General features: G+C 46.3%; 1 protein-coding gene and 1 pseudogene across 3 annotated transcripts in view; both read left to right on the top strand.

Moving 5' to 3' along the window:
- Positions 1-5851: 5851 nt before the first annotated feature.
- C8H2orf42 (chromosome 8 C2orf42 homolog) overlaps positions 5852-24078 on the top strand; it is a 41353-nt gene continuing 23126 nt past the window's right edge. For 2 of the 3 annotated variants that reach the window (XM_058667926.1, XM_058667924.1), the window contains exons 1-3: positions 16811-16962; positions 19167-20001; positions 22265-22375. In XM_058667926.1, coding sequence (XP_058523909.1) covers positions 19179-20001; positions 22265-22375 — 934 coding nt within the window. In that variant the 5' untranslated portion in view covers positions 16811-16962; positions 19167-19178. Of the gene's footprint in view, positions 5960-16810; positions 16963-19166; positions 20002-22264; positions 22376-24078 lie in introns of those variants that run through there. The other variant, XM_058667925.1, reaches the window with a different exon arrangement.
- On the top strand, positions 16633-16730 carry LOC118760709 (U6 spliceosomal RNA; annotated as a pseudogene).

The raw sequence follows: 24078 nt of genomic DNA, 5'->3' as shown, positions 1-24078 counted from the left end.
TCCAGCACATATCTCAGAGCATGCCCCACATCCAGGACTTGGAGTGGGCGGGAAACCAGGTGGGGCTTCTCCCTCAATATCCCCCTTTACCTCAGATACATGATGGAAACAATATGGACATAATAGTATTACCCACTTCCCTATCCCCCTGAACCTTTTTTTTTTTTTTTTTGCTTTTTCTTTCTTTAACTGTAATTAACTATGTAAAGATTGTCAACAACAATACAATAAAATAGATTAAAAAAATAATGGGGTATCATTTTTATGAGGACACTTGATTGGATGTACAAAACAAAAAGATAGTTTCAAACAAGGGTATAGAAACAATTGATGGGTTCCATAGAGAGGTTTTTCGGAACTACATAAGCTCTTCAATACCTCCTCCGTTATCCTATGTGAGCCTCAGTCTATAAAAGCCTGATGCCACTAATAAACTTCAGCTGTCTCATCAATACAGCAGTCCACGTGCCTTATTAGAGGCTCTGTGCACCAAGTCCATCACTGCAGGACAGCAAAAGTGGCGCCCATGAACAGGGACTGGAAAGAAGAAAGGAGGGCCCGGCGTGACAGCATAGCAGTAAAGTCTTTGCCTTGAACGTGCCAGGATCCTATATATTTGACGGTTCTAATCTCAGCAGCTCCACTTCCCATGCACCTCCCTGCTTGTGACCTGGGAAAGCATTTGAGGACAGCCCAAAGCCTTGGGACTCTGCACACACGTGGGAGACCTGAAGGCGGTTCTGGGCTCCTGGCTTAAGATTGGCTCAGCTCCAGCCATTGAAGCCACTTGGGAGAGAGATCTTCCTCTCTGTCTCTTCTCTTTGTATATCTGCCTTTCCAATAAAAGTAAATAAATCTTACAAAAAAAAAAAAAAGAAGAAGAAGAAGAAGAAAAGAAAGTGGGCTCACCACGGTGGCCTAGCAGCCAAAGTCCTTGCCTTAAACGCACCAGGATCCCAATTGAGCACTGGTTCTAATCCCAGCGGCTCCACTTCCCATCCGGCTCTCTCCTTGTGGCCTGGGAAAGCAGTCGAGGACGGCCCAAAGCTTTGGGACCCTGCACCTGTGTGGGAGACCTGGAAGAAGTTCCTGGCTACAGGCTTCGGATTGGCACAGTGCTGTCTCTGTCTCCTCCTCTCTGTATATATGACTTTACAATAAAAATAAAATAAAATCTTGAAAAAAAAAGTGCGACTGATGTCCCCACAGAAAGAAGTGAGTGGGAATAATGGGTCAGAACCAGTGTAGAGCACAGCCGTTTATCATATTTATTGAAGGGGAAGTTAGGGGGCAGAACCTCCAACAGGTTGTCACAGATTCCTTTGTTGACTGTGGATTAGATGGGGAAATGAAAGAAAAGCTTAAAATATTTCCTATGTCTGATACCATTCCCTCTGCACTCCCACCTTCTGACTCACTTCTTCATCCTCCCCTATCTCACAGCACAGAGGAGGAAGAGAGGAAACCTGTGAAAGGTCCCTCTGACCGCGGAGGCCACCGTTACATGGCCAGAAAGGAAATCCTTCTCCACACAGATGAGGAAGAAAAAGAAAGGGGGCTTGTGAGAGGGCCTCCTAGAGCATGAAACTGTTGTGAAACACCTGACAGGGAAATTTAACATAATGCAGATGAGAAAGAAAGAAAAAGAACTCGAGGGCCTGGTGCGATGGCGTGGTGGTTAAAGTCCTCGCCTTACACACGCCAGGATCCCAGGATGAGCTCTGCTCTGGCCGTTTCAATCACTTGGGGAGTAATTCATCGTACAGATCTTCCTCTCTGTCTCTCCTCCTGTCTGTGTATCTGACTTTGGAATAAAAATTTTAAATAAAATAAATAAAAAGATTTGTCATGGTCATGTTAAGATGGATTTTTAAAGATTTATTTATTTACATATAAATTTATTTTATATAAATCTGGGAAGTGAGACCACCGGGACTAGAACCAGCATCCATATGGTATCCCAGCACGTTCAAGGGGAGGACTTTAGTCACTAGGTTATTGTGTCATCCCCTTAAGATGGATTTTAAAAACATTGTTCAGGGCCCCGGCTAAAAGTCCTCGCCTTGAACGCACCAGGATCCCATATGGGCATTGGTTCTAATCCCGGAAGCTCCATTTCCCATCCACCTCCCTGCTTGTGGCATGGGACAGCAGTCAAGGAAGGCCCAAAGATTTGGGACCCTGCACCCGCATGGGAGACCCAGAAGAGGTTCCTGGTTCCCGGCTTTGGATCGGCGCAGCACTGGCCATTGCGCTCACTTGGGGAGTGAATCATCGGACGGAGGATCTTCCTCTCTGTCTCTCCTCTCTGTATATCTGACTTTGTAATGAAAAAATAAATAAATCTTTAAAAAATAAAAATAAAGAAAGAAAAGCATTGTTCAAGAAATGAAATATTTGGGCCCGGCGGCGTGGCCTAGCGGCTAAAGTCCTTGCCTTGAAAGCCCCGGGATCCCATATGGGCGCTGGTTCTGGTCCCGGCAGCTCCACTTCCCATCCAGCTCCCTGCCTGTGGCCTGGGAAAGCAGTCGAGGACGGCCCAATGCATTGGGACCCTGCACCTGCGTGGGAGACCTGGGGGAGGTTCCTGGTTCCCGGCATCGGATCGGCACAGCACTGGCCATTGAGGCTCACTTGGGGAGTGAATCATCGGACGGAAGATCTTCCTCTCTGTCTCTACTCCTCTCTGTATATCTGACTTTGTGATGGAATAAATAAATCTTTAAAGAAAATTCATTAAAAAAAAAAAAAGAGGGCCCAGCGGCGTGGCCTAGCGGCTAAAGTCCTCGCCTTGAAAGCCCCGGGATCCCATATGGGCATTGGTTCTAATCCCGGCAGCTCCACTTCCCATCCAGCTCCCTGCTTGTGGCCTGGGAAAGCAGTCGAGGACGGCCCAATGCATTGGGACACTGCACCCACGTGGGAGACCCGGAAGAGGTTCCAGGTTCCCGGCTTCGGATTGGCGCGCATCAGCCCGTTGTGGCTCACCTGGGGAGTGAATCATCAGATGGAAGATCTTCCTCTCTGTGTCTCCTCCTCTGTGTATATCTGGCTGTAATAAAATGAATAAATCTTAAAAAAAAATAAATAAAATGGAGCAGAGGATTGAGACAAGATCAACTGGCCGGGTATGAGGGAGTAGCCGGCCATACCCTGCTGCCTCCCATAGGGGCGTGTTTGGGTTGCTGCACTGTCCCCTTTCTAACTTCAGTACCCTGTTAATGCTGAGCCCAACAGCCTAAAGTCACTGACCTCCTGGCCGTTATGGACATTTCAGTAGTAAACTAGTGAGTAGGGGTTCTCACAAGTCAAAACTGGGAAGCAGGCTTTTTACTCAGTAAGTAAGATGACAGCAATCCATATGACAGTGCCTGGATTCAAGTTTCCGCTACTTTAAAAAAAAAAAAACATTTTATTTTGTTTTGTGATATAGTTCTGTAGGTTCTGGGTTTCTGCTGATGCACACTATGGGAAGCAGCAGGTGATGCTCCAGGATTTGGGTCCCTTGCCACCCCCATGACAGAGCCCATGAAGCACCAGACTTCTGGCCGTTTCCAGGCATGCTTCTCACTGTTGAGGGCTTTGTGAGAGTGAATTAGAGATGGAAATTTCTCTTTCACTCTGTCTTTCAAACAAATCAGTAAAAATTATAGACAAAATTTAATAGTCAGATATTTAAAAATTTATTAATTTTTATTGGAAAGGTAGACACAGAGAGAAGGAGAAACAGAAGGATCTTCCATCAGCTGATTCACTCTCCAAATGGCTGCAATGGCCAGAGCTGAGCTGATCCAAAGGCAGGAGCCAGGAGCTTCTCCCAGGTGGGTGCAGGGTCCCAAGGCTTTGGGCCGTCCTCGACTGCTTTCCCAGGCCACAAGCAGGGAGCTGGATGGGAAGTGGAGCACTAGGACACAAACTGGTGCCCATATGGTGTCCCAAATTCCAGGAGGAGGATTATCCAATTGAACCATTGTGCTGCTCCCAAAAATATAAAAATTTAAAAGGAGAAAAACCTACCTGAAACAGGATCATTCACTTTCCTGTAGCTGTCAGTGTATTACTCAGGAGCAGCTATCTGTCTGTGAATTACGTGGATTTGTTTTTAAGTAAATCATGAGCTTATCTTCTTAATTGCTTCAAGTATTTAACAAAGAGCACTGCTCATGACAATTGTAGGCAGGATGTAAACAGAAAGAATTTTTGTAATCTGTAACCATTTCCAACCTGAGGTGTGCATTTTACTTGGGACAAACTGGTAAGGGATGAGAACATCTGAGTGGCGCCCCATGCCATGCATACAGTGGCTGGGAAATGCAGTGTCTTGTCCCCACCAGAGCACACACACACCACACTGCCTTGTCACATGCCTGCTAGCAAGTCCAGGTGAACAGTCCTTTATCCCCAAAGCAGGCTCAGAACATGGAATCTACCCTGTTAAACCCAGGAAACACGCAAAGAATGAAGCCCCAGTGAGTGGCAAACTGATGTCCTTAAAGGGCTGCAGCCTCTGCTGGGCTGCTTTGCTGAGCTTTCCCATGGCAAGGGCCCGGTGGCACGGGGTGGGGGAGTGTCCCACCCAGTGACCACAACAGGTGTCTGAGAGGAGAAGGAGCACAAAAGCTCTTGCTCCGTAGTTTAGGCTTTTTGCTTTTTATGTTATCTGAAAGGCAAAGTTCAAGAGACAGAGGAATCTTCCCATTCACTGGTTCACCCCCCAGATGGCCACAATAGCAGGGGCTGGAGCTGGGCCAGACTGCAGTCAGCAGCCAGGAACTCCACCCTGGTCTCCCCTATGGTAGCAGAGGCGCAAGGACCTGCATCTTCTTGAGAAGCTTTTCCCAGGCTGTGAACTGGAAGGTGGGAGGTGAACAGGAAGTGGACCACTCAAGACTCATAGGGGATGCCAGCATTCCTGGCTGTGGCTTAACTTGCTGCACCACAGTGCTGTCCCTCAGCAGCCACTGAGGCCACCACAGTAGCCACCCCCACCCTGGCTACTCGATAATTCTCTTGTCACAGGTTGTCTTGCATATCGCAGGATCTTCAGCAACATTCACGGTCTCCACTCACTAGATGCGAGTAGCAGCACTTCCACTTTAAAAAAAAAAAATTAGACTGCTTTTTAAGCCTGCTGAAGTCCTCACTTGGCACGCATCGGGATTTCAGATTGACACCGGTTCGTGCCCTGGCTGCTCCACTTCCCTTCCAGTTCCCCTAATTGTGGCTGATTGTGGCTGAGAAAAAGTAGAGGATGGCCCAAAGCCTTGAGACCCTGCGCCCATGGGGGAGACCTGGAAAGGTTCCTGGTTCCTGGCTTCAGATCAGCTTAACTCCAGCTGTCGCAGCCACTTGGGAAGTTAATTGGCGGATTAAAGATCTTTCTCTCTGTATCTTGTCTTTCCAATAAAAATAATCTTTTAAAAATTATACATATAGTTATAAAAACTGCTTTCACCCAGCGGTTTGCGTTAATAAATCAGGCATATAAAACACAGTATTATCAGAATTCTTTTTAAAAATTCTCTTTCATTCATATACACACACGTAGTTTGGTGGGCAAGACTTTGAAGCAATTGCTAAGTCCCAGCCAACATCTGTTAATGTAACAAAACCGGGAGGCTTTTACTTGAATTATTAGTGAAACTAATGCCTTCCATACCAGCCAGGTCGGCCAGAAATGACCCAGCAACAGACTAGCCCTGAGCGACAGATTGTCCAGGTGAGCACAGGTTTTGCCCCACCGCCTCGCAAGCCTCCCTAAGAAACTACAACTCCCATCAGACAGCGCGAGCCGAGGTAGGCGGGGGCTTGCCGCGCGTGGGCGTCTCTGACCAATGACGACTGTCGTTACAGCGAACAGTTTGGCCGCATTTGTAAAAGGCCGCGGCAGGCGAAGAGAGAAGAGGTGAGGGCGGTCATCAGCGGAGGGGTCCCGGGGCCCGCGGGGGGGCGCAGGCAGGTAAGGGGGCTGTGACGAGAGAGGATTCCTGGGCGGCTGCGGGACGGTGGGTGTAGAACTGGGAATCCCAGAGCAGAGTGTCTCTACGGAGTAGGGCGCCGGCAAGGTGATGCTTCTCTTCGGGCCTACTCGGGACCGGAAGTGAGCGGCTGCTCGGGGAGGATGCCGGGAAGCGGGTCCCGGGAGCTGTGTTTCCCGGCGAGTCCGTCCCGGAAGCCGGGCAGAGAGGGACGCGTGGTTTGTGGCCTGACGCTCCCGGCGTGCGTGTTCGAGGTCCCGGCGGCCGTTCGCCCTTCTTTGCCGGGCAGTCGTTGCCGTTGCCGCTTCCTTGTGCGACGACAGGGAATCCAGCAGATTCCAAACTCGAAACAGAGTCAGACACCTGCCGGGCTCTGATGATTTCGTCCAACCGTCTCGACGGGGACGAAATCAGGGTGGCGAGAGTGATGACCCATCGACAAGGCTTGGCACGGAGGACGCTCAGCTGGTTTCATTGTTTGCTCGCGGTGGTGGTTCTCTTGCCCGAAGTGTGCTTGGCAAGCGTTCTGCCACCCCCTCCGAGCCGGGAAGGTGTCCAAGGGAACGGTGCCTGGACCCAGAACCCCTGCTCTGGAGCGAGGCTGAGCTCGCTGCCCTGGCACCCTCTCGCTCAGTGCTCCGTGGGCGTTGTTTGGGTTGTGGCGATCGTGCAAACATGGGTATGTGCTTTCCATGTCGGATCCTACAGTACAAACGGAGCTGTCAGCTCGATGGCACGGAGACGGAGGTGTTCCCCATGTGCCTCGCTGTTTCCAACACCGCGACTGTAACATCTGACAGAAAGTACCACATCTGTTTCCGTTTCGCAGTACATCTCGACATTTGTTCCTTATCTGTATACATAGACCCGACTGTTTTTTTTTTTCTTAACGTTTTGTTGTGTGTTTAGTCACTTCTGCTGACGAGCTGTGAGTTTGCTTCTTCATGTGCGTGTATGGACAGCTTTCACAGTCAGGGTCCCTGTTGGCACCAGGCGCACACAAGTGAAACTGGAAGGCATAGCATCTTAGAACCGGGTTGGCTAGGACAGCGTTCACCCTGCTCTGCGTTGGAGAGCCCATGGTGGTCCCCGCCGCCACCGAGTGTCGAGGCCTCTTTCTGCACATCTCCCACTTCACACTGATGGCTTACACAGTTTTGTCCCTTTGCCATAGCGGTATGTTGCAATTCGCTTCTTACTGTTAGGTCAGATAACTATCTTTTTAGGTGCTTTATTCCGTTTTCTGAGATTTCTATCCCTTTTCCTTTTGTAGAAGCTTTTATTTCAGAATATTAGCCCTGTGGTGTTTGGATTTCAGATAGTTTTGCTCTTTTTAAATATAACATCTTTATTGAATATGATTCATTTAACACACAAAAAAATCACTTTACAGGGTTAGCACAGTGGTTCACAGGCTAATCTTCGTGCCACTGCTGGGATCCCATATGGACACTGGTTTATGTCCCGGCTGCTCCATTTTCCATCCAGCTCCGTGCTTGTGGCCTGGTGCAGGGCTCCGATCCTTGAGCTCCTGCATCTGCATGGGAGAACTTGGGGAAGCTCCTGGCTTCTGGCTTTGGATTAGCTTAGCTCTGGCTGTTGTGGCCATTTGGGGAGTGAAGCATTGGGTGGAAGATCTCTCTCTTTGTCTTGCCTTCTGTCTGTAAATATCTGCCTTTCAACATAAAAACAACTAAAGCTTTTGTAAAAATCACTTTTATAAGCAGAAGATTTTCTTTTTTTGAAAGGCAAGGAGACATAAGAAGAGAGAGCTCGCCTATCTGGTTCACTGTGAGGTGTCCATGACAGCTAGGGCAAAGCCAGGCTGGCACCCGAAGCTTGATCCCACATTTGGTGCTGCCCGAGCATGTTAGCAAGAATCTGGGTGGCAAGCAAGAGCAGCCAGGGCTCTAGCTGATCTTCCAGTGAGGAAACATAAGCAGCAGCTTAATACACTGTGCCACAACACTAACCCTCCCACCCCCAGTTATCCCTTTTTAAGTGTTAAATTGGGGACTGGCAATGTGGTGTAATGGGTTAAGCTGTCCCCTGTGCGGCTACCACCTGTGATGTCTATGTTAGCATCGTGTTGAGTCCTGACTGTTCCACTTCCAGTCCAGCTCCCTGCTGATGTATGTTGAACTGGGTAAGAGGTGGAAGATACCTCAAGTCCTGGGAGCCCTGCGACTTTATGGAACATACAGATTTTTTAGAGTGGCCATTGCACCCGTTTGAGGAGTGAACCAGTACATGAAAGATCTCTCTATTCCCTTTCTTTCTATAACTGCCTTTCAAGTAAATACAAAAATAAATCTTAAACAAAATTTTAACTATATTGTAGTGATGGGTTCCCAAGTATATAACTAATAAATATTACTGAATTATCCACTTAAAATGAGTTTTATGTTATATGTAAAGTATATATCAATAAACCTATTTTTTTAAAAAAGAAACAAAAAAATAAATAAAAAGTAAAATCATGTATTGATGAAACTTTTCATGTGTAGCTCATGTACTCTGAGTTTTTGTCATTTAGTCTATACCCCTTCTGAGTTCCGTAAAGCTGTGTGTTTTAGAGGCTGGAGCAGCACATTAACCAGCTGCCTTTGAGGGAGTGCCAACTCAAGTTTCAGCTGTTCTGCTTCATATCTAGCTCCCTTTTAATCTGCTTGAGAGAGCAGTAAAGATGGCCCTAGTTACTTAGGCCCCTGCACCCACATGGGAGACCGAAATGTAGCTCCTGGTTCCTGGTTCTGACATCCCCCAACCTGGGTCATTGGAGGCCTTTAGAGGGTGAACCGGTGGATGGAAGATAACTCTTTTGCTGTTGTTCCTAGTGTCCTCCCAGCCCTGTAACTCTGCCTTTCAAACACATACATACATTTCATGGGCAGCATTATGACACAGTGGCTAGTTTGAATCCTGCCTGTTCCACTTCCAGGCCAGCTTTCTGCCAATGCACCTGGAAAAGCAGCAAAGAATGCCCCAAATACTCTGGCCGCGCCAACCATGTAGGAGGCCAGGATGCAGTTTCTGACTCCTGGCTTTGGCCTGGCCCAGCCCAGATTGCAGCCAAGTGGAGAGTGAACATTGATTAGAAGATCAATCTCTCAAAATTTTCTTTTACTGTCTCTTTTATCTCTCCGTCTCTGTTTTTTTTTTTTTTTTTGCCTCTCAAAGAAATAAATCTGTGGACCTAGTAGTTTAGCCTAGTCACTAAAGTCCTCACCTTGCATGTGCCAGGATCCCATATGGGCTCCAGTTCATATCCTGGCGGCCACACTTCCCATCCAGCTCCCTACTTGTGGCCTGGGAAAGCAGTCGAGGAGGCCCAATGCCTTGGGTTCCTACACCTGCGTGAGAGACCTGGAAAAGGCTTGTCTCCTGGCTTCGGATCAACTCAGCTCTGGTCATTGCAGCCACTTGGGGAGTGAAAAAGCAGATGGAAGACCTTTCTCTCTGTTTCTCTTTCTGCAAATCTGCCTTTCCAATAAATAAAAAGAAAAGAAGTGGAGTAGTCAGGACTGGGGTCAGCACCAGAATTGGATATTGATGTTGCAAGCAGTGACCTAGCTCTCTGTGCTGCAGTGCAAGATGCAGTATTATTTTTTTCCAAAGATTTATTAATTTTTTTATTGCAAAGTCAGATATACAGAGAGGAGAAACAGAAAGATCTTCCTTTCATCAGTGATTCACTCCCCAAGTGACTGCAGCAGCCGGTGCTGCGCTGATCCAATTAACTGAAGCCAGGAACTTCTTCCAGGTCTCCCACACAGGTGCAGAGTCCCAAGGCTCTAGGCCGTCCTTGACTGCTTTCCCAGGCCACAAGCAGGGAGTTGGATGGGAAGCAGGGCCACAGGGATTAGAACCGGCTCCCATATGGGATCCTGGCATGTTCAAGGGAAGGACTTTAACAGCTAGGCCACCGCACCGGGCCCTAGAATGCAGTATTATTATTTTTGAAGATTTTTTTTTTAATTGGGAAGTGAGATATACAGAGAGGAAGATCTTCCATCTGTTGATTCACTCCCCAAGCAACAGCCAGCTGATCCGAAGTCAGGAGCCTAGATCTTCCGGGTCTCCCATGCGGGCAAAGGGTCCCAATGCCTTGGGCCATCCTTGACTGCTTTCCCAGGCCACAAGCAGGAAGTTGGATGGGAAGTGGAGCTGCCAGGATTAAAACCGGCGCCCATATGGGATCCCAGTGCATTCAAGGCTAGGCCATGGCACCGGGCCCAGTCATACAGTCTTGAAGCTGGTCCCTGCTACTCCTACCATGCATCTGAGGTCGTGTGTGGACGTGTGCAGGCAGCAAGGTGTGGGCAGAACCTGTAAGCCAGTGTGGGTGCAGGCAGGCATTCACTACTGTACTGACAAATGCCCTGGGGATCAGACTGAAACGGCACCATGGGCCAAGTAGCCCAGTCAACAGGGGCAGGAGACTCCAGTGGAAAGCATGAACAAGGCTCCTCTCCTGGCTCCCTGGGACGCATGCATCAGGATTGCTGAGGTCCGTTCTATGTGCCAGCCTCCGTTGATGCTTTTCACAATTCACACATGGGTATTACAGCAGACCTGGTAGGCGAACAATAATAAGGAGCAGTTGAGTAGACGTGGTGATGAGGTTGCAGTTCTGCCCCAGAATGGGACAGAGAGCACACAGGAGGTTCACCACATTAACAAAGAGATTGTTATCAATTATTGTGTCTTCTAGAAAAGGACTTAGTGAAGTTGACAGATGAGTTTCCTCACCCCAGGAAAACCACAGAGGCCATGTCTGAGTAAAACCTTACTTTCTTACAGATGAAACAGGAACAGTCACCCAGTGTTTCAACAGGACCAATTCCAGCAGTACAGCAAGCTGTTGCAAAAGCAGCTGGTCACTGCAGGGTGTAGACATGTTTAAAATGTAACCATGTATGCTGCAATAGCTAGAAGACCTGGGTTAAACCCAGAGAAGGTCAGCATTCAAGCAGGAGCCACAGCCTTGGGCGTTCTCTCTCTCTCGGAGAATCTGGCTGTTGGCATTCTGGTTAACCAGTTATATACCCTGGTTATCCAGGGTATACTGGAGGGAATGGGTGGAACCAGTGGTGTTCCGAATGGGGTGGGAATAGCAATGTGTGTTTAGAAACTGAAGTCTTAGCAGTCATTCCTACACTAAACTTGACCCTCATTTCTTTGTAAACTCATAAACTACTAAATGACAGTATGTGAAATCTCAAGACCAAAGTGAAGATGAATACCATCTCTACAAGCACTCAGGTTGACAGCTGACGTATGAATATGTAGTAACTAAAGTGTGAGATAATTTCATTTGGTAATGCTATAAATAAAGGAAGAATCAAATCAGTCTCCGCCCCCTCCCCCCAAAAAAGAGTAGTGGAAGAAGCTACCCCTATGGGAAGCTACCCATATCGGAAACCAAAATGGAGGTGCATGCTGCTTCCTTTACCTTGGCCTAGCACTGGTCATTGCAGCCATCTGGAGAGTAAACTAGGGGTTGAAAAGATTATTCTCTGGCAGCAATTCAGAACTGTTGAACTATCAAAACCACTTGAGTAGTGCCCTCAGAGCATGCCCCATACTGGGGACCCTGGGATGGTTGGGAGGCTGAGTGTGGCTTCTCCCTTTATCTACTCCCTTCCCCCAGATACAGGAAGGAAAAATGAGAATGTGGAAACAGTGGTCTCACCCACTTTCCTGTAGCCCTTGACCCTTTGCACCCTAATCAACTATGTAAAAATCATCAAAAATAAAAAAAGATCATTTTGTCATGCCTGTTAAATAAAAATAAATCTTACAAAGGGATTTTTAAAATAAATCTTTATGAAAATGAGACAGAAAAGAGATCAAGAGCCCACTCACCAGATGCCTGCAATGTTGAGGTTAAAGCCAGGAGCCGGGAATGCAGTCCGAGATACCCAAATGAATGGCAGGAGTGGCTTGAGTCGTCATTGCTACCTGCCAGGGTCTGACTTGAGCAGGAAGCTGGAGTTACTCCAGCTCTAGTGTTGGACGTGAGCATGCTAACCAACTTCTACCCTGTTGTAGCGTCATCGTGATTAAATGGTAAACTCTTGGTAATGAGCAGAAATATTTTTTCCATGTTGATGATATTTTAAACCATCAATCACGTTTTTAAGTTTTTGCTAAGTTCATGTATATATAATGTATAAACAGTGCATATTGCTTTTTGCAAATTAAAAAAAAAAGGCCTTGAATCAGGTCTTTTTTTTTTTTTTAAGGCATAAAGGTGGTTTATTCAGGTTAACCTAGGTCTCCCAGCCACCTCCCCCAGCCCAGCAGGGTTTTTTTTTTTTTTTTTAATTTCATTTTATGACACAGTTTCTTTTTTTTTTCTTCTTATTTTTATGACAGTTTCATACGCTCTGGGATTCTCCCAACCCCCATGATGGATTCCTCCACATTGTTGCAGTAGGACAGTTTAAATCCAGTCATGTTTCCTTCATTGCAAGCATGTACCATGCATAGAGTCCAGCATCTTATTGTCTAGATAAACTCAACAATTTCTTGGGGAGATCATCTCTGGTCTGAAAGTAGAGCTGGCAGAATATCATCCCGATCCAATGAAAAGCCACAACATCAACAACAATTTACAACACTATGGAGTTAATTGACATGGTATTGAGTGACCAATATGTTAGAAAATGCAAGTTCTTAACCACATCCTGTGACTACTTCATTGACATTTTAATTTTAGTTTATACACAACCGGCTGCTATACACCTTAAAATGGTTATAGGGTACTATTCAGCTGTCTCGTGTCTATTTTCATTTTTATATTTAGCATTTTATAGTGTTGAAGCATCATTTTTATTGAACTTGGTGAATTTTAGGATAGTCCAAACCGGCTTATAACTCTAACAAGGCATATGTTAACAATTGAGGCGCAGAACAGTTTTAGGAGGGGTGTGCAGATTCAGGTCTTGATCATGGAGTCAGCTGATGGGAAAGAACACACTAGTTCCTTCATGTTTGGACCTTGGAAAACTATTCTCCTAAGGACCCTGTCTGGCTGAGTGAGAATCCCCACAAAAGAAGTTCACTGAGCTTAAAAGGAAATGGTGTGTGAATAGGCTATGCCTCTAGATCATTAGGTTTGAGCCGGGGTGGTGTTACCCCCAGAAGATTTTTGCATTTTATCTAGAGACAATTTGGTTTCTCTCTTTAGAAATTTGCGTATTTGAAAAGCACAGTTATAGAAAGAGAGGGAGAGGGAAAAACAAGTGGCTTACACCCCATTGAATTTCAGAGCTATCCTCACTTTTTTCTTTTTTCTCTCTCTTTTTTTTTTTTTTAGCCTTCATGCACTGTGATGGTGATTGCTACATAAGGCACTTAGTGTTTCCCTGTCTTTTTTTTTTTTTTTTTTTTTTTTTTTGTTCTGGAAAGAGTCACAAGAGAAAGGTAGGAAAGATGTCTTGCATCTGCTGGTTCATTCCCCCAAATGGTAACATACAGGGCGGGGCCGGGCCAACACCAGGAGCTTCTTGCAGATCTTCTACATGGGTGCAGGGCCCCAAGGATACAGACCATCTTCTGCTGTTTTTCCAGATGCATTAGAGGAAGCTATATCAGAAGTGGAGCAGCCTGGACCCAAACAAGTCCCATCTGGGATGCCAGTGTTACAGGCCCCCACTTTTGTCAATTTTTAAAAAAAGATTTATTTTCATTTGAAAGGCAGATTTACCGAAAGAAGGAGAGATGGCAAGAAGGATCGTCCATCCACTAGTTCACTCCCAAATCATTACAACAGCCAGAGCTAAGCAAACCCAAAGCCAGGATTCAGGAGCTTCTGGTTCTGCCATGTGGGTGCAGGGTCCCAAAGTTTTGGGACATCCTCTGCTGCTTTATCCAGGCCACGGACAGGGAGCTGGATGTGAAGTAGGGCAGCCGGGATATGAACTGGCACCACTATGGGATGCTAGCACTTGTAGGTTAATGATTAGCCACTTGAGCCATTGTGCCTACCCACTTCTGGCTGTTTTACAGGTAAAGTGAAGGTACTGCTGACATCTAGTGGCTAAAAAGTAAGGATGATGATGAATATTCCTACAATGGACAAAGAATGATCCAGTCAGTGTCCAAGTCCTCAGTGTCCATAGTGGCAAGGTAGAGAAACTGGTAGAGATCTTACTTCACAAAACTTTGTTCAGCGGATAGTGGATACTCCCTTTACTAGGTCATGGCACCAGTGAAAGGCAGACATTCTAGATTTTCCAGTTTGTTAATCAGTGCACTATGGGAAATCTGGAGGGAAAATATTTCTTCAAGGCCATCCTGTGGAAAGGGGTGGGAGGTAGGGGAAGCAGTGCTAACAGCCAGCCTGCTTCAAGATGCAGTATCTAAGATGTACCTTGTGATGCTCACATCCCTAGGTCCGGCATAATAGCCTAGTGACTGAAGTCCTCCCGTACACACACCGAGCTCCCAAATGGGTGCTTGTTCATGTTCCGACTGTTCTACTTCCCTTCCAGCTCCCTACTTGTGGCCTGAGAAAGTAGCAGAGGTTGGCCCAAAGCCTTGGGACCACACACTTGCGTGGGAGACCCAGAAGAAGCTCCTGGTTCCTGGGTTCGTGTCAGCTCAGCTCCAGCCATTTTGACCACTTGGGCAGTGAGCCAGTGAACAGATCTTTCTGTCACTCCTTCTCTCATGTAATTCTGACTTTTCAATTAAATAAATAGATAAATCTTTTTTTTTTTTTTAATTCACATCCCTTATTGGAATGCCTGGGTTCAAATCCCAGCTGTGCTTCTGAGTCCAGCTTCCTGCTAATATACATCCCAGGGAGGCAGTAGGTGGCGGCTTAAGTACTTAGGTTCCACCACCTGCATGGGAGACCCAGCTGGAGTCCAGGCGACTGTGGCCTGGCCCAGCCCCAACTGTTGCACACATTTTGACAATGAACTAGTGGGTGGAAGATTTGTTTCTGTTTCTCTGATTTTCAAAACCAAAGCATGAGAAAAAAAATTACAATAAAATTGCCTTTTTAAAAAATAAACATTGGGCCCGGTGGCGTGGCCTAGCGGCTAGTCCTCGCCTTGAAAGCCCCGGGATCCCATATGGGTGCCGGTTCTAATCCGGCAGCCCCACTTCCCATCCAGCTCCCTGCTTGTGGCCTGGGAAAGCAGTCGAGGACGGCCCAATGCATTGGGACACTGCACCCGCGTGGGAGACCCGGAAGAGGTTCCAGGTTCCTGGCTTCGGATCGGTGCGCATCGGCCCGTTGCGGCTCACTTGGGGAGTGAATCATCGAACGGAAGATCTTCCTCTCTGTCTCTCCTTCTCTCTGTATATCTGGCTGTAATAAAATGAATAAATCTTTAAAAAAGATAAATAAATAAATAAACATTAAAAATATTAAACTTGAGCCCAGCGCTGTGCCAGAGTCTAGCGGCTAAAGTCCTCGCCTTGAACGCGCCGGGATCCCATATGGGTGCCGGTTCTAATCCTGGAAGCCACATTTCCCATCCAGCTCCCTGCTTGTGGCCTGGGAAAGCAGTCGAGGACAGCCCAAAGCCTTGGGAACCTGCACCTGTGTGGGAGACCTGGAGGAAGTTCCTGGATCCTGGCTCTGGATTGGCACAGCACCAGCCATTGTGCTCACTTAGGGAGTGAATCATTGGACGGAAGATCTTCCTCTTTCTCTCCTCCTGTCTGTATATCTGACTTTGTAATATAAGTAAATAAATCTTAAAAAAACTAAACTTAATTAGTAATATGCGTGCTGAACTGATGCCTTTGAAATACATAAATATAAGAGATTGACAGAGCGAGAGCTGGATAAATATGTAACAGAAGAAATATTAGCAAAATCTAGTGAGCATAGAAAGAATGCCTTTTTCCTACATGTTTGGAATTTGTAATAATACGGTACTGGGAGTAAGTCACAGGTAGATTCACACCCTTTAGTCTGGTTGGTGAGAGCTGCACTGCTCCCTGTGGCCGACCTCAGGCGTCCTTCCATTGTTTTTGTCTGTATAGCAATTACTTGGCTTAAATGAGATGTCAGTATTCTACATTCCAATGAAATAATGTGGAAGCACTTTGAAAAGCATAAAGCATCCGAAAGGCATAACTTACGTTACTATTGGGAAGGATGAATATTTAACCCTAGGTACTTATTTAAAAAAGATTTGTTTTTATTGGAAAGGCAGCTTTAAAGAGAGAAGGAGATACAGAGAGATTTTCCATCTACAGGTTCACCTCCTAAGTGGCCACAATGGCTAGAGCTGAGCTGATTTGAAACCAGGAGCTTCTTCTGGGTCTCCCACACAGGTTCAGGGTCCGAAGGCTTTGGGCCGTCCTCGACTGCTTTCCCAGGCCACAAGCAGGGAGCTGGATGGGAAGTGGAGCTGCCAGGATTAGAACCAGCACCCATATGGGATCCCAGCATGTCCAAGGTGAGGATTTAGCCACTGAGCCATCACACTGGGCCAACCTAGGTGTTCTTGTTGACCGTGGGATGACATTAGTGTTGTTTTGGTATAAAACAATTAACCATTTTAATAAGAATTGCCAAATAATCCTCAAGTAAGTGGCATGAGTTGGATTCCTATCCTGTCTGAGTCCTAAGAGAAAAATGAATGTAACTTGTTTCTTTGGAGATGGCTAAGATTCCCATGTAGTGCTTGCTTCGGCAGCACATATACTAAAATTGGAACGATACAGAGAAGATTAGCATGGCCCCTGCGCAAGGATGACACGCAAGATTCCCATGTAGGTCAGTGGGCCTCTTTGTGGAACACAGGGCGGGAGCTTTACCATTGGCTGTTCAGGAAGCCAGTAGCAGAATGTCTGCATTGTTACACCAGAGAGTTCTGACTTCAGAACACTCACTGTGCAAGTGCTTATGCCCTTGCCTTTCCTATGTGATCTTCACACACTGATGAAACTCGGGGCAGGGCCTATAAATTCAGGCTACACTGTTTTGCAGATGCCCCGACACCTGGCACAGGTAGGAGGACTTGGCTGCTTTTTTATGGGGAATCATGGAAGGGAAATTTATCTTTCCTGTACTCCCAAACAAAAACAAACAAAACTTTCTGCAGGTAAAAATTAGGTTAACTTACTTCAGTCATTGTATAGGGTCAAACCTAGATACATGTGGGCTTTGAAAACTGTATAGAGAGGTCAGTGTTGTGGCATAGTGTGTTAAGCTGCTGCCTACAAAGCTGGCATCCTGTATGGGGCACCACTTCAAGTCCCAGCCGCTCCTCTTCCAATCCAGCTCTTTGTTACTGTTCCTGAGAAAGCAGTGAAAGATAGGAGATGTGGGAGACCAGATGAAGCTCCTGGTTCCTGGCTTTGGGATGGCCCAGACCAGCTGTTGAGACCATGTGGAGAGTAAACCAACAGATGGAATGTCTCTCTCTCTTTATTTTTCCCTTATTTTCATTCTGTCAAATAGATAAAAATAAATAAATACTTAAAAGGACATTTAACATGTTTAGAGAAGTGGGCATTTAGTACAGTGAGCAGGTTAGAACACCCACATCCTATCTTGGGGTGCCCAGGTTCAAGTCCCAGCTCCATTTTTGATGTCTTTTTTTTTTTTCTTTTCTTTTCTTCTTCTTTTTTTGTTTTCTCTAATCGGAAAGGAAGATATACAGAGAGGAGGAGAGACAGAGAGGAAGATCTTCCATCTGATGACTCACTGCCCAAGCAGCTACAACAGCTAGAGCTGAGCTGATCTGAAGCCAGGAGCCAGGAGCCTCTTTCTGGTCTCCCACGCAGGTGCAGGGTCCCAAGGCTTTGGGCCGTCCTCGACTGCTTTCCCAGGTCACTAGCAGGGAGCTGGATGGGAAGTGGAGCTGCCGAGATTAGAACTGGCGGCCATATGGGATCCCAGTGTGTTCAAGACGAGGACTTTAACCACTAGGCTACTGTGCTGGGCCCCATTTTTTATTTCAACTTCCTGCTTATGTGTACACTGCAGGTGACAGATGATGGCTCAAGGACTTGGGCTTCTGCCACCTGTAAGGGAGATTGACTTCTGTCCTCCTGGCTTTCATGAATATTTGGTGCATGAACTAGCAGATAGAATAACTGTTTGCCTCTCCTTCCCTTTCATATAAGTAGTAACTGAGTAAAAATTAAACATATGGAGTCATGAAAGGCGAAGTTTCTATTGCTGTTACTTTTTTGAGATTTTAAATTGTTGTTTTGAGGTATGCTTTGAAGATACCTAGAGAGCTTCTTTCTTTTTATACAAAGTCATGTTTAATTGTTAATTTTAAAGATTTGCTTTACTTATTTGAAAGGCAGAGTTACAGAGAGATGGGGAAAGAGCTATCTCCCACCTGGCTGATTCAGTACCCAAATGGCCTCAATGGCCAGGGCTGGGCCAGGCAGGAGCCAGGAGCTTCATCTAGGTCTCCCATGTGGGTGCAGGGGCCCAGATACCTAGCCCAGCTTCCATTGCTTTCCTAGGCACATTAGCAGGAAGCTGAATTGAAAGTGGAGCAGCTGGGACTCAATAAGCACCTATATGGAATGAAGGCATTACAGTTAACTGTTTAACTCATTACACAGTGCCAGCCTCAATAGCTTCTTTTTTTTTTTAAGATTTATTCATTTTATTACAGCCAGATATATACAGAGGAGGAGAGACAGAGAGGAAGATCTTCCGTCCGATGATTCACTCCCCAAGTGAGCCGCAACAGGCCGATGCGCACCGATCAGATGCCGGGAACCAGGAACCTCTTCCGGGTCTCCCACGCGGGTGCAGGGTTCCAATGCATTGGGCCGTCCTTGACTGCTTTCCCAGGCCACAAGCAGGGAGCTGGATGGGAAGTGGAGCTGCCGGGATTAGAACCGGCGCCCATATGGGATCCCGGGGCTTTCAAGGCGAGGACTTTAGCTGCTAGGCCACACCGCCGGGCCCCTCAATAGCTTCTTAGTTTATTTGTTGGTCAGAGAGATTTGCTCATCCATTGAGGAAATAGCCCAGGAAGCTGTACTCATACATGGAACTGGAACTGGAAACCAGGGTCTCCAATATGGGATGCAGTTATCCAAAGAACTGTCTTAACTTCTAGCTCAAACACCCATACCAGTGGACAGTTTGTTTACATTTTACTCTCTCTATTAGATATCCTATGTGATTTTAACTCTGTGTGTGACTGTATACTCACACTGATGTATTTATTGCCTTTTTAGGGTCTCTGAAAAATGGAACCCAACTCACTGAGGACCAAAGTCCCAGCTTTCTTGTCTGACTTGGGGAAGGCCACACTGAGGGGAATCAGAAAGTGTCCGCGATGTGGCACATACAATGGAACCCGGGGGCTGAGCTGTAAAAACAAGACCTGCGGAACCATCTTCCGCTACGGGGCCCGGAAGCAACCTAGCGTGGAAGCTGTCAAAATCATCACGGGTTCCGATCTGCAGGTCTACTCCGTGCGGCAGAGAGACCGGGGCCCTGATTACCGGTGCTTTGTGGAGCTCGGTGTCTCAGAGACGACGATCCAGACGGTGGATGGGACCATCATCACCCAGCTGAGCTCGGGGCGGTGTTACGTCCCCTCCTGCCTGAAGGCTGCCACCCAGGGTGTCGTGGAGAACCAGTGCCAGCACATTAAGCTGGCTGTGAACTGCCAGGCGGAAGCCACCCCTCTGACCCTCAAGAGCTCGGTCCTGAATGCCATGCAGGCCTCCCCGGAAACCAAACAGACCATCTGGCAGTTGGCCACTGCACCCACAGGCCCCCTGGTGCAAAGAATCACGAAGAACATCCTGGTGGTGAAGTGCAAGGCAAGCCAGAAGCACAGCCTGGGCTATTTGCATACGTCTTTTGTGCAGAAAATCAGCCCCAAAAGCCTGCCTGAGCGCCGCTTCTTCTGCTCTTGCCAGACACTGAAAGCGAGCAAAGCAACCGCCCCCAAGGACGAAGCCGCCCAGAGATGCATTCATTTCTTTGCCTGCATCTGTGCCTTTGCCAGTGATGAGTCATTGGCTCAAGAGTTCTCAGACTTCCTAAATTTTGACTCCAGCGGTAAGAGGTGTGATTGATACAGTGGCCTCTGGTTTTTCTAAGTGGCAAACGCAAGCTTGGCTGCTGGTACATTTGGAGATGGCTATATAAGTCAAATGGGAAACAACCCTTCATGTTAGCCCAGTCCACATACTCACAGAAAGCTTGCTGGTTATTTAGTTCATTGATTAAAATGAAGGATCAAGAAACTTGGATATTTTGTTGATACAGTAAATCTAAGCCAAGCTAGTCTCACTTTGATCTTTTCTGTTTCTCTGCAAATGCTCTGTGTTAACAAGGAACACAGAAAAAAATCCCTTATTTTGGTTTGTTTGCTTTGAACATGGGAAAAACTATCACCTCACTTGAAAGAAAACCTTTGAAAAAAAAAAGAAAAAGAAAACCTTTGAGAATTTCTTCATCAAGTTTTTGTGTCTGTTGTCATTGACAAACTTTTATCTTATAGACACTATTTTCATTTTGAATGATCATTAATAATCTGTGAACAAAAGAACAAGTTTGGGATACTTTTTTGGTTTTAATTTGCCTTCAATAAGCTGGCAAGGGTTTGGTGTTTGTTTTTTTAAATTTTTATTTATTTGCAAGGCAGAATTATAGAGAGGAATAGAGAGCACTTCTGTCAGATGGTACATGCAAATGGCCCTAAGGTCTGGTCCCGGCCTGGCCAAAGTCGGGAACCAGGAGCTTCTTTCAGGTCTCCCTGTGGGTGCAGGGATCCAAGCACTTGAGCCATCTTCCACCGCTTTCCCAGACACATTAGCAGGGAGCTGAGTTGAAAGTAGAGCAGATGGGGCCCAGTGCCATGGCCTAATGGCTAAAGTCCTCTCCTTGAACGCACTGGGATCCCATATGGGCGCCGGTTCTAATCCCGGCAGCTCCACTTCCCATCCAGCTCCCTGCTTGTGGCCTGGGAAAGCAGTTGAGGACAGCCCAAAGCTTTGGGATCCTGCACCCGCGTGGGAGAACTAGAGGAAGTTCCTGGCTCCTGGCTTCGGATCGGCACAGCACTGGCCTTTATGCTCAGTTGGGGACTGAATCATTGGACGGAAGATCTTCCTGTCTGTCTCTCCTCCTCTCTGTATATCTGACTTTCCAAAAAAAAAAAAATAAATCTTTTTTTTAAAAAAAAAAAAGAAAGAAAGTAGAGCAGCTGAACTCAAAGTGGTGCCCAGACTGGTCTGCTAATATTGCACATGGCAGCTTTCCCCTTTATGCCACAATGCTAGCCCACAAAAGAACTTTTTAAAACAAATATATGTGTGTGTAATATATATATTTGAAACAAATATGTGTGTGTGTGTGTGTGTGTGTGTATACACACAGGAGCCTGACTTGGCTCCAGCCATTGCAGCCATCTGGGGATGAACCAGCAGGTGGAAGATCTCTCTTATGCTTTCCCTGTAACTCTGCCTTTCACATAAGTAAAGAGTAGATAGATAATGCATCTCGAATATATGTATATAATTTACAAATATAAAATGTTTATAGATATTCTATTTAGTTGAAAGGGCAAGTAGCAGAGAGAGTCTTCCACTGTTGGTTCACTCCTCAGATGGCCGCAGTGGCGAGGGTGAGGCAGAGTGGAAGCTGGGAACCTGAACGCCTTACGGGTCTCCTATACGGGTGATAGGGCTGCAGTGCTGGGGTCATCTTCTGCTTTCTTCCCGGGCACATTGGCGAGGAGCTAAACAGAAACTCCACAGGCGACACTGGCGCCACATGCATATGATTAACCTTATAAGCCCCTGGGGTGGCCTCAGGAATTTATTTTTAAAGTGAGCAAATAGGGCCCAGCGCGATAGCATAATGGTTAAAGTCCTCGCCTTGAACGCCTGGGATCCCATATGGGCACCAGTTCTAATCCAGGCAGCCCCACTTCCCATCTGGCTCCCTGCTTATGCCTTGAGAAAACAGTCGAGGATAGTCTAAAGCCTTGGGACCCTGCACCCATGTGGGAGACCTGAAAGAAGCTCCTGGCTCCTGGCTTCGGATTGGCTCAGCTCTAGCCATTGCGGCCACTTGGGGAGTGAAGCATCAGATGGAAGATGTTACTCTCTGTCTAACTTTTCCAATAAAAATAAATTAAAAAAAAATTTTTTTAAGCTCAACTTAAAGTGGGCAAATACTCTATAATTCATTGTTTTGGGTTTTGAATTTTTATGACTTAGTTTTTCTGTAGATAGGGGCCATACTATAACTCTTATAGTTTAGTAGTGTTAGTAATCAATAGTATTTATAATTTGGCAATATTTTCTTTTTTTAGGTCTTAAAGAGATTATCATGCCTCAGTTAGGCTGCCACTCCGAGTCAGCCGTGCCTGCCTGCGAGGCTGCCGCCTCCAAGCCCAAGAAGAGGAAAAAGGACGAAGTGTCCGGTGAGAGGCAGCTTGGTTAGATGGTCGGTTTGGTTGTGGTATTTTTTAAAGGCTGTTTCACTGCATTCTGTATCATTCACTGCGTCTCAGCAATTCTGAGAAATCATGTTTGTTCTTATAACTTCTTTCCTAAAAAAAGGTTTTATCCTCTTCTGCTGATTCCTTGTCACATCAAGTTTAAAATTGGTTTATTGACCAAAAGTAAGAACAACCAAACTCCATTTTTTTAAGATTTCTTTATTTTTATTTGAAATATTTCCAGAAAGAGAAGGACAGAGAGAGGAGAAAGATTCTTCATCTACTGGTTCACTCCCCAAATGGCTGCAGTAGCTGGAGATGAGCCAGGAGCTTCTTCCTGGTCTCTCACGTGGGTACAGGGACCCAAGTATTGAGCCATCCTCTACTGCTTTCATAGACCATAAGCAGGGAACTGGATCAGAAGTGGAGTAGCTGGGACTAGAACAGGTGCCTATATGGGATACTGGCACTGCAGGAGGAGGATTAGATTACTAAACCACCATGCTGCCCTCCCCCAAAACTCCATTTTTATTTCATGTTTGTTCAACTCCAATTCAGGCTAATCTTAGATCCTAACCTTCCTGAATATATATTTTTTTAATTTAAGATGTATTTATTTTTATTGAAAAGTAGGATTTTTACAGGGTGAAGGAGAGACAGAGAAGATCCTCCATCCACTGGTTCACTACCCAATTAAATGAAGCCAGGAGCCAGAAGCTTCTTCCTGATCTCCCACACGGGTGCAGGATCCCAAGGCTTTGGGCCATCCTCAGCTGCTTTCCCAGGCTACAAGCAGGGAGCTGGATGAGAAGTGGGGCAGCCAGGACACAAACTGGCACCCCTATGGGATCCTGGCACTTGGAGGTGGAGGATCAGCCAGTTGATAGAGTACCAGGCCCAATGTTTTTCGTTTTATTTGATAGAAAGAGACAGAAGTCTCTCTGCTGCTGGTTCACTTCTCAGATAACTGCAATAGCCAAGGCTGGGCCAGGATGAAATCAGGAATCTGTGAATTCCCCACCCTGGTCTCCCGTGTGGGTGGCCAGGACCCTCATATCTGAGCCATGGCTTGCTGCCCCCCGGATGCATGTTAAGAGGAAGTGGGGTCAAAGGTAGAAAAGGGAGGATTCTCACAGAGCGCTCATGTAGGATTTAGGCCTCTGAAGTGGTTGACCTCAGTCCTGTACCAAAAAGCCACCCCCAGAGAAGGCTTGACAAAACCTTGTGACAATGGTTAGTTGTATCTGCCACACTGATTTAGGAATACAGTTTGCAATTTCAGCATGTGAAGATCCATAGCACTGAGCCACTCCTTGAGCTCTGTGGGCTTACTTCCCGATAAGCTCATCATTAGTTGAGAATCCTGTCAGTTGAAAATGCACTTAATACTCCTTGCACCTCATAGCTTCGCAGCACAGCACACTGTGGATTAGTAGTTTGTTTTGTTTTTCCTCATGAGCACTTGGCTTCTCTGGAGAGAGTGTCCTACTATGCAGTACTAGCCAGGGATATTCAAATGTTAAGTATAATTTCCACCAATTAGATATTGCTTTTGTACCTTTGTGTAGTTCCACAATCATTAGATTTAAAAAAAAATGGAAAAAAATAAAATGTTTTTATTCTAAGAAAAAGAAATCAGTAAATTGAACTATTGTTAGTCGGGACCATTTGTACACACACACACA

Source organism: Ochotona princeps, chromosome 8, assembly GCF_030435755.1.
Source record: "Ochotona princeps isolate mOchPri1 chromosome 8, mOchPri1.hap1, whole genome shotgun sequence".
NCBI classification, from domain to species: domain Eukaryota; kingdom Metazoa; phylum Chordata; class Mammalia; order Lagomorpha; family Ochotonidae; genus Ochotona; species Ochotona princeps.
This window is presented reverse-complemented; position numbering and strand designations above follow the sequence as displayed.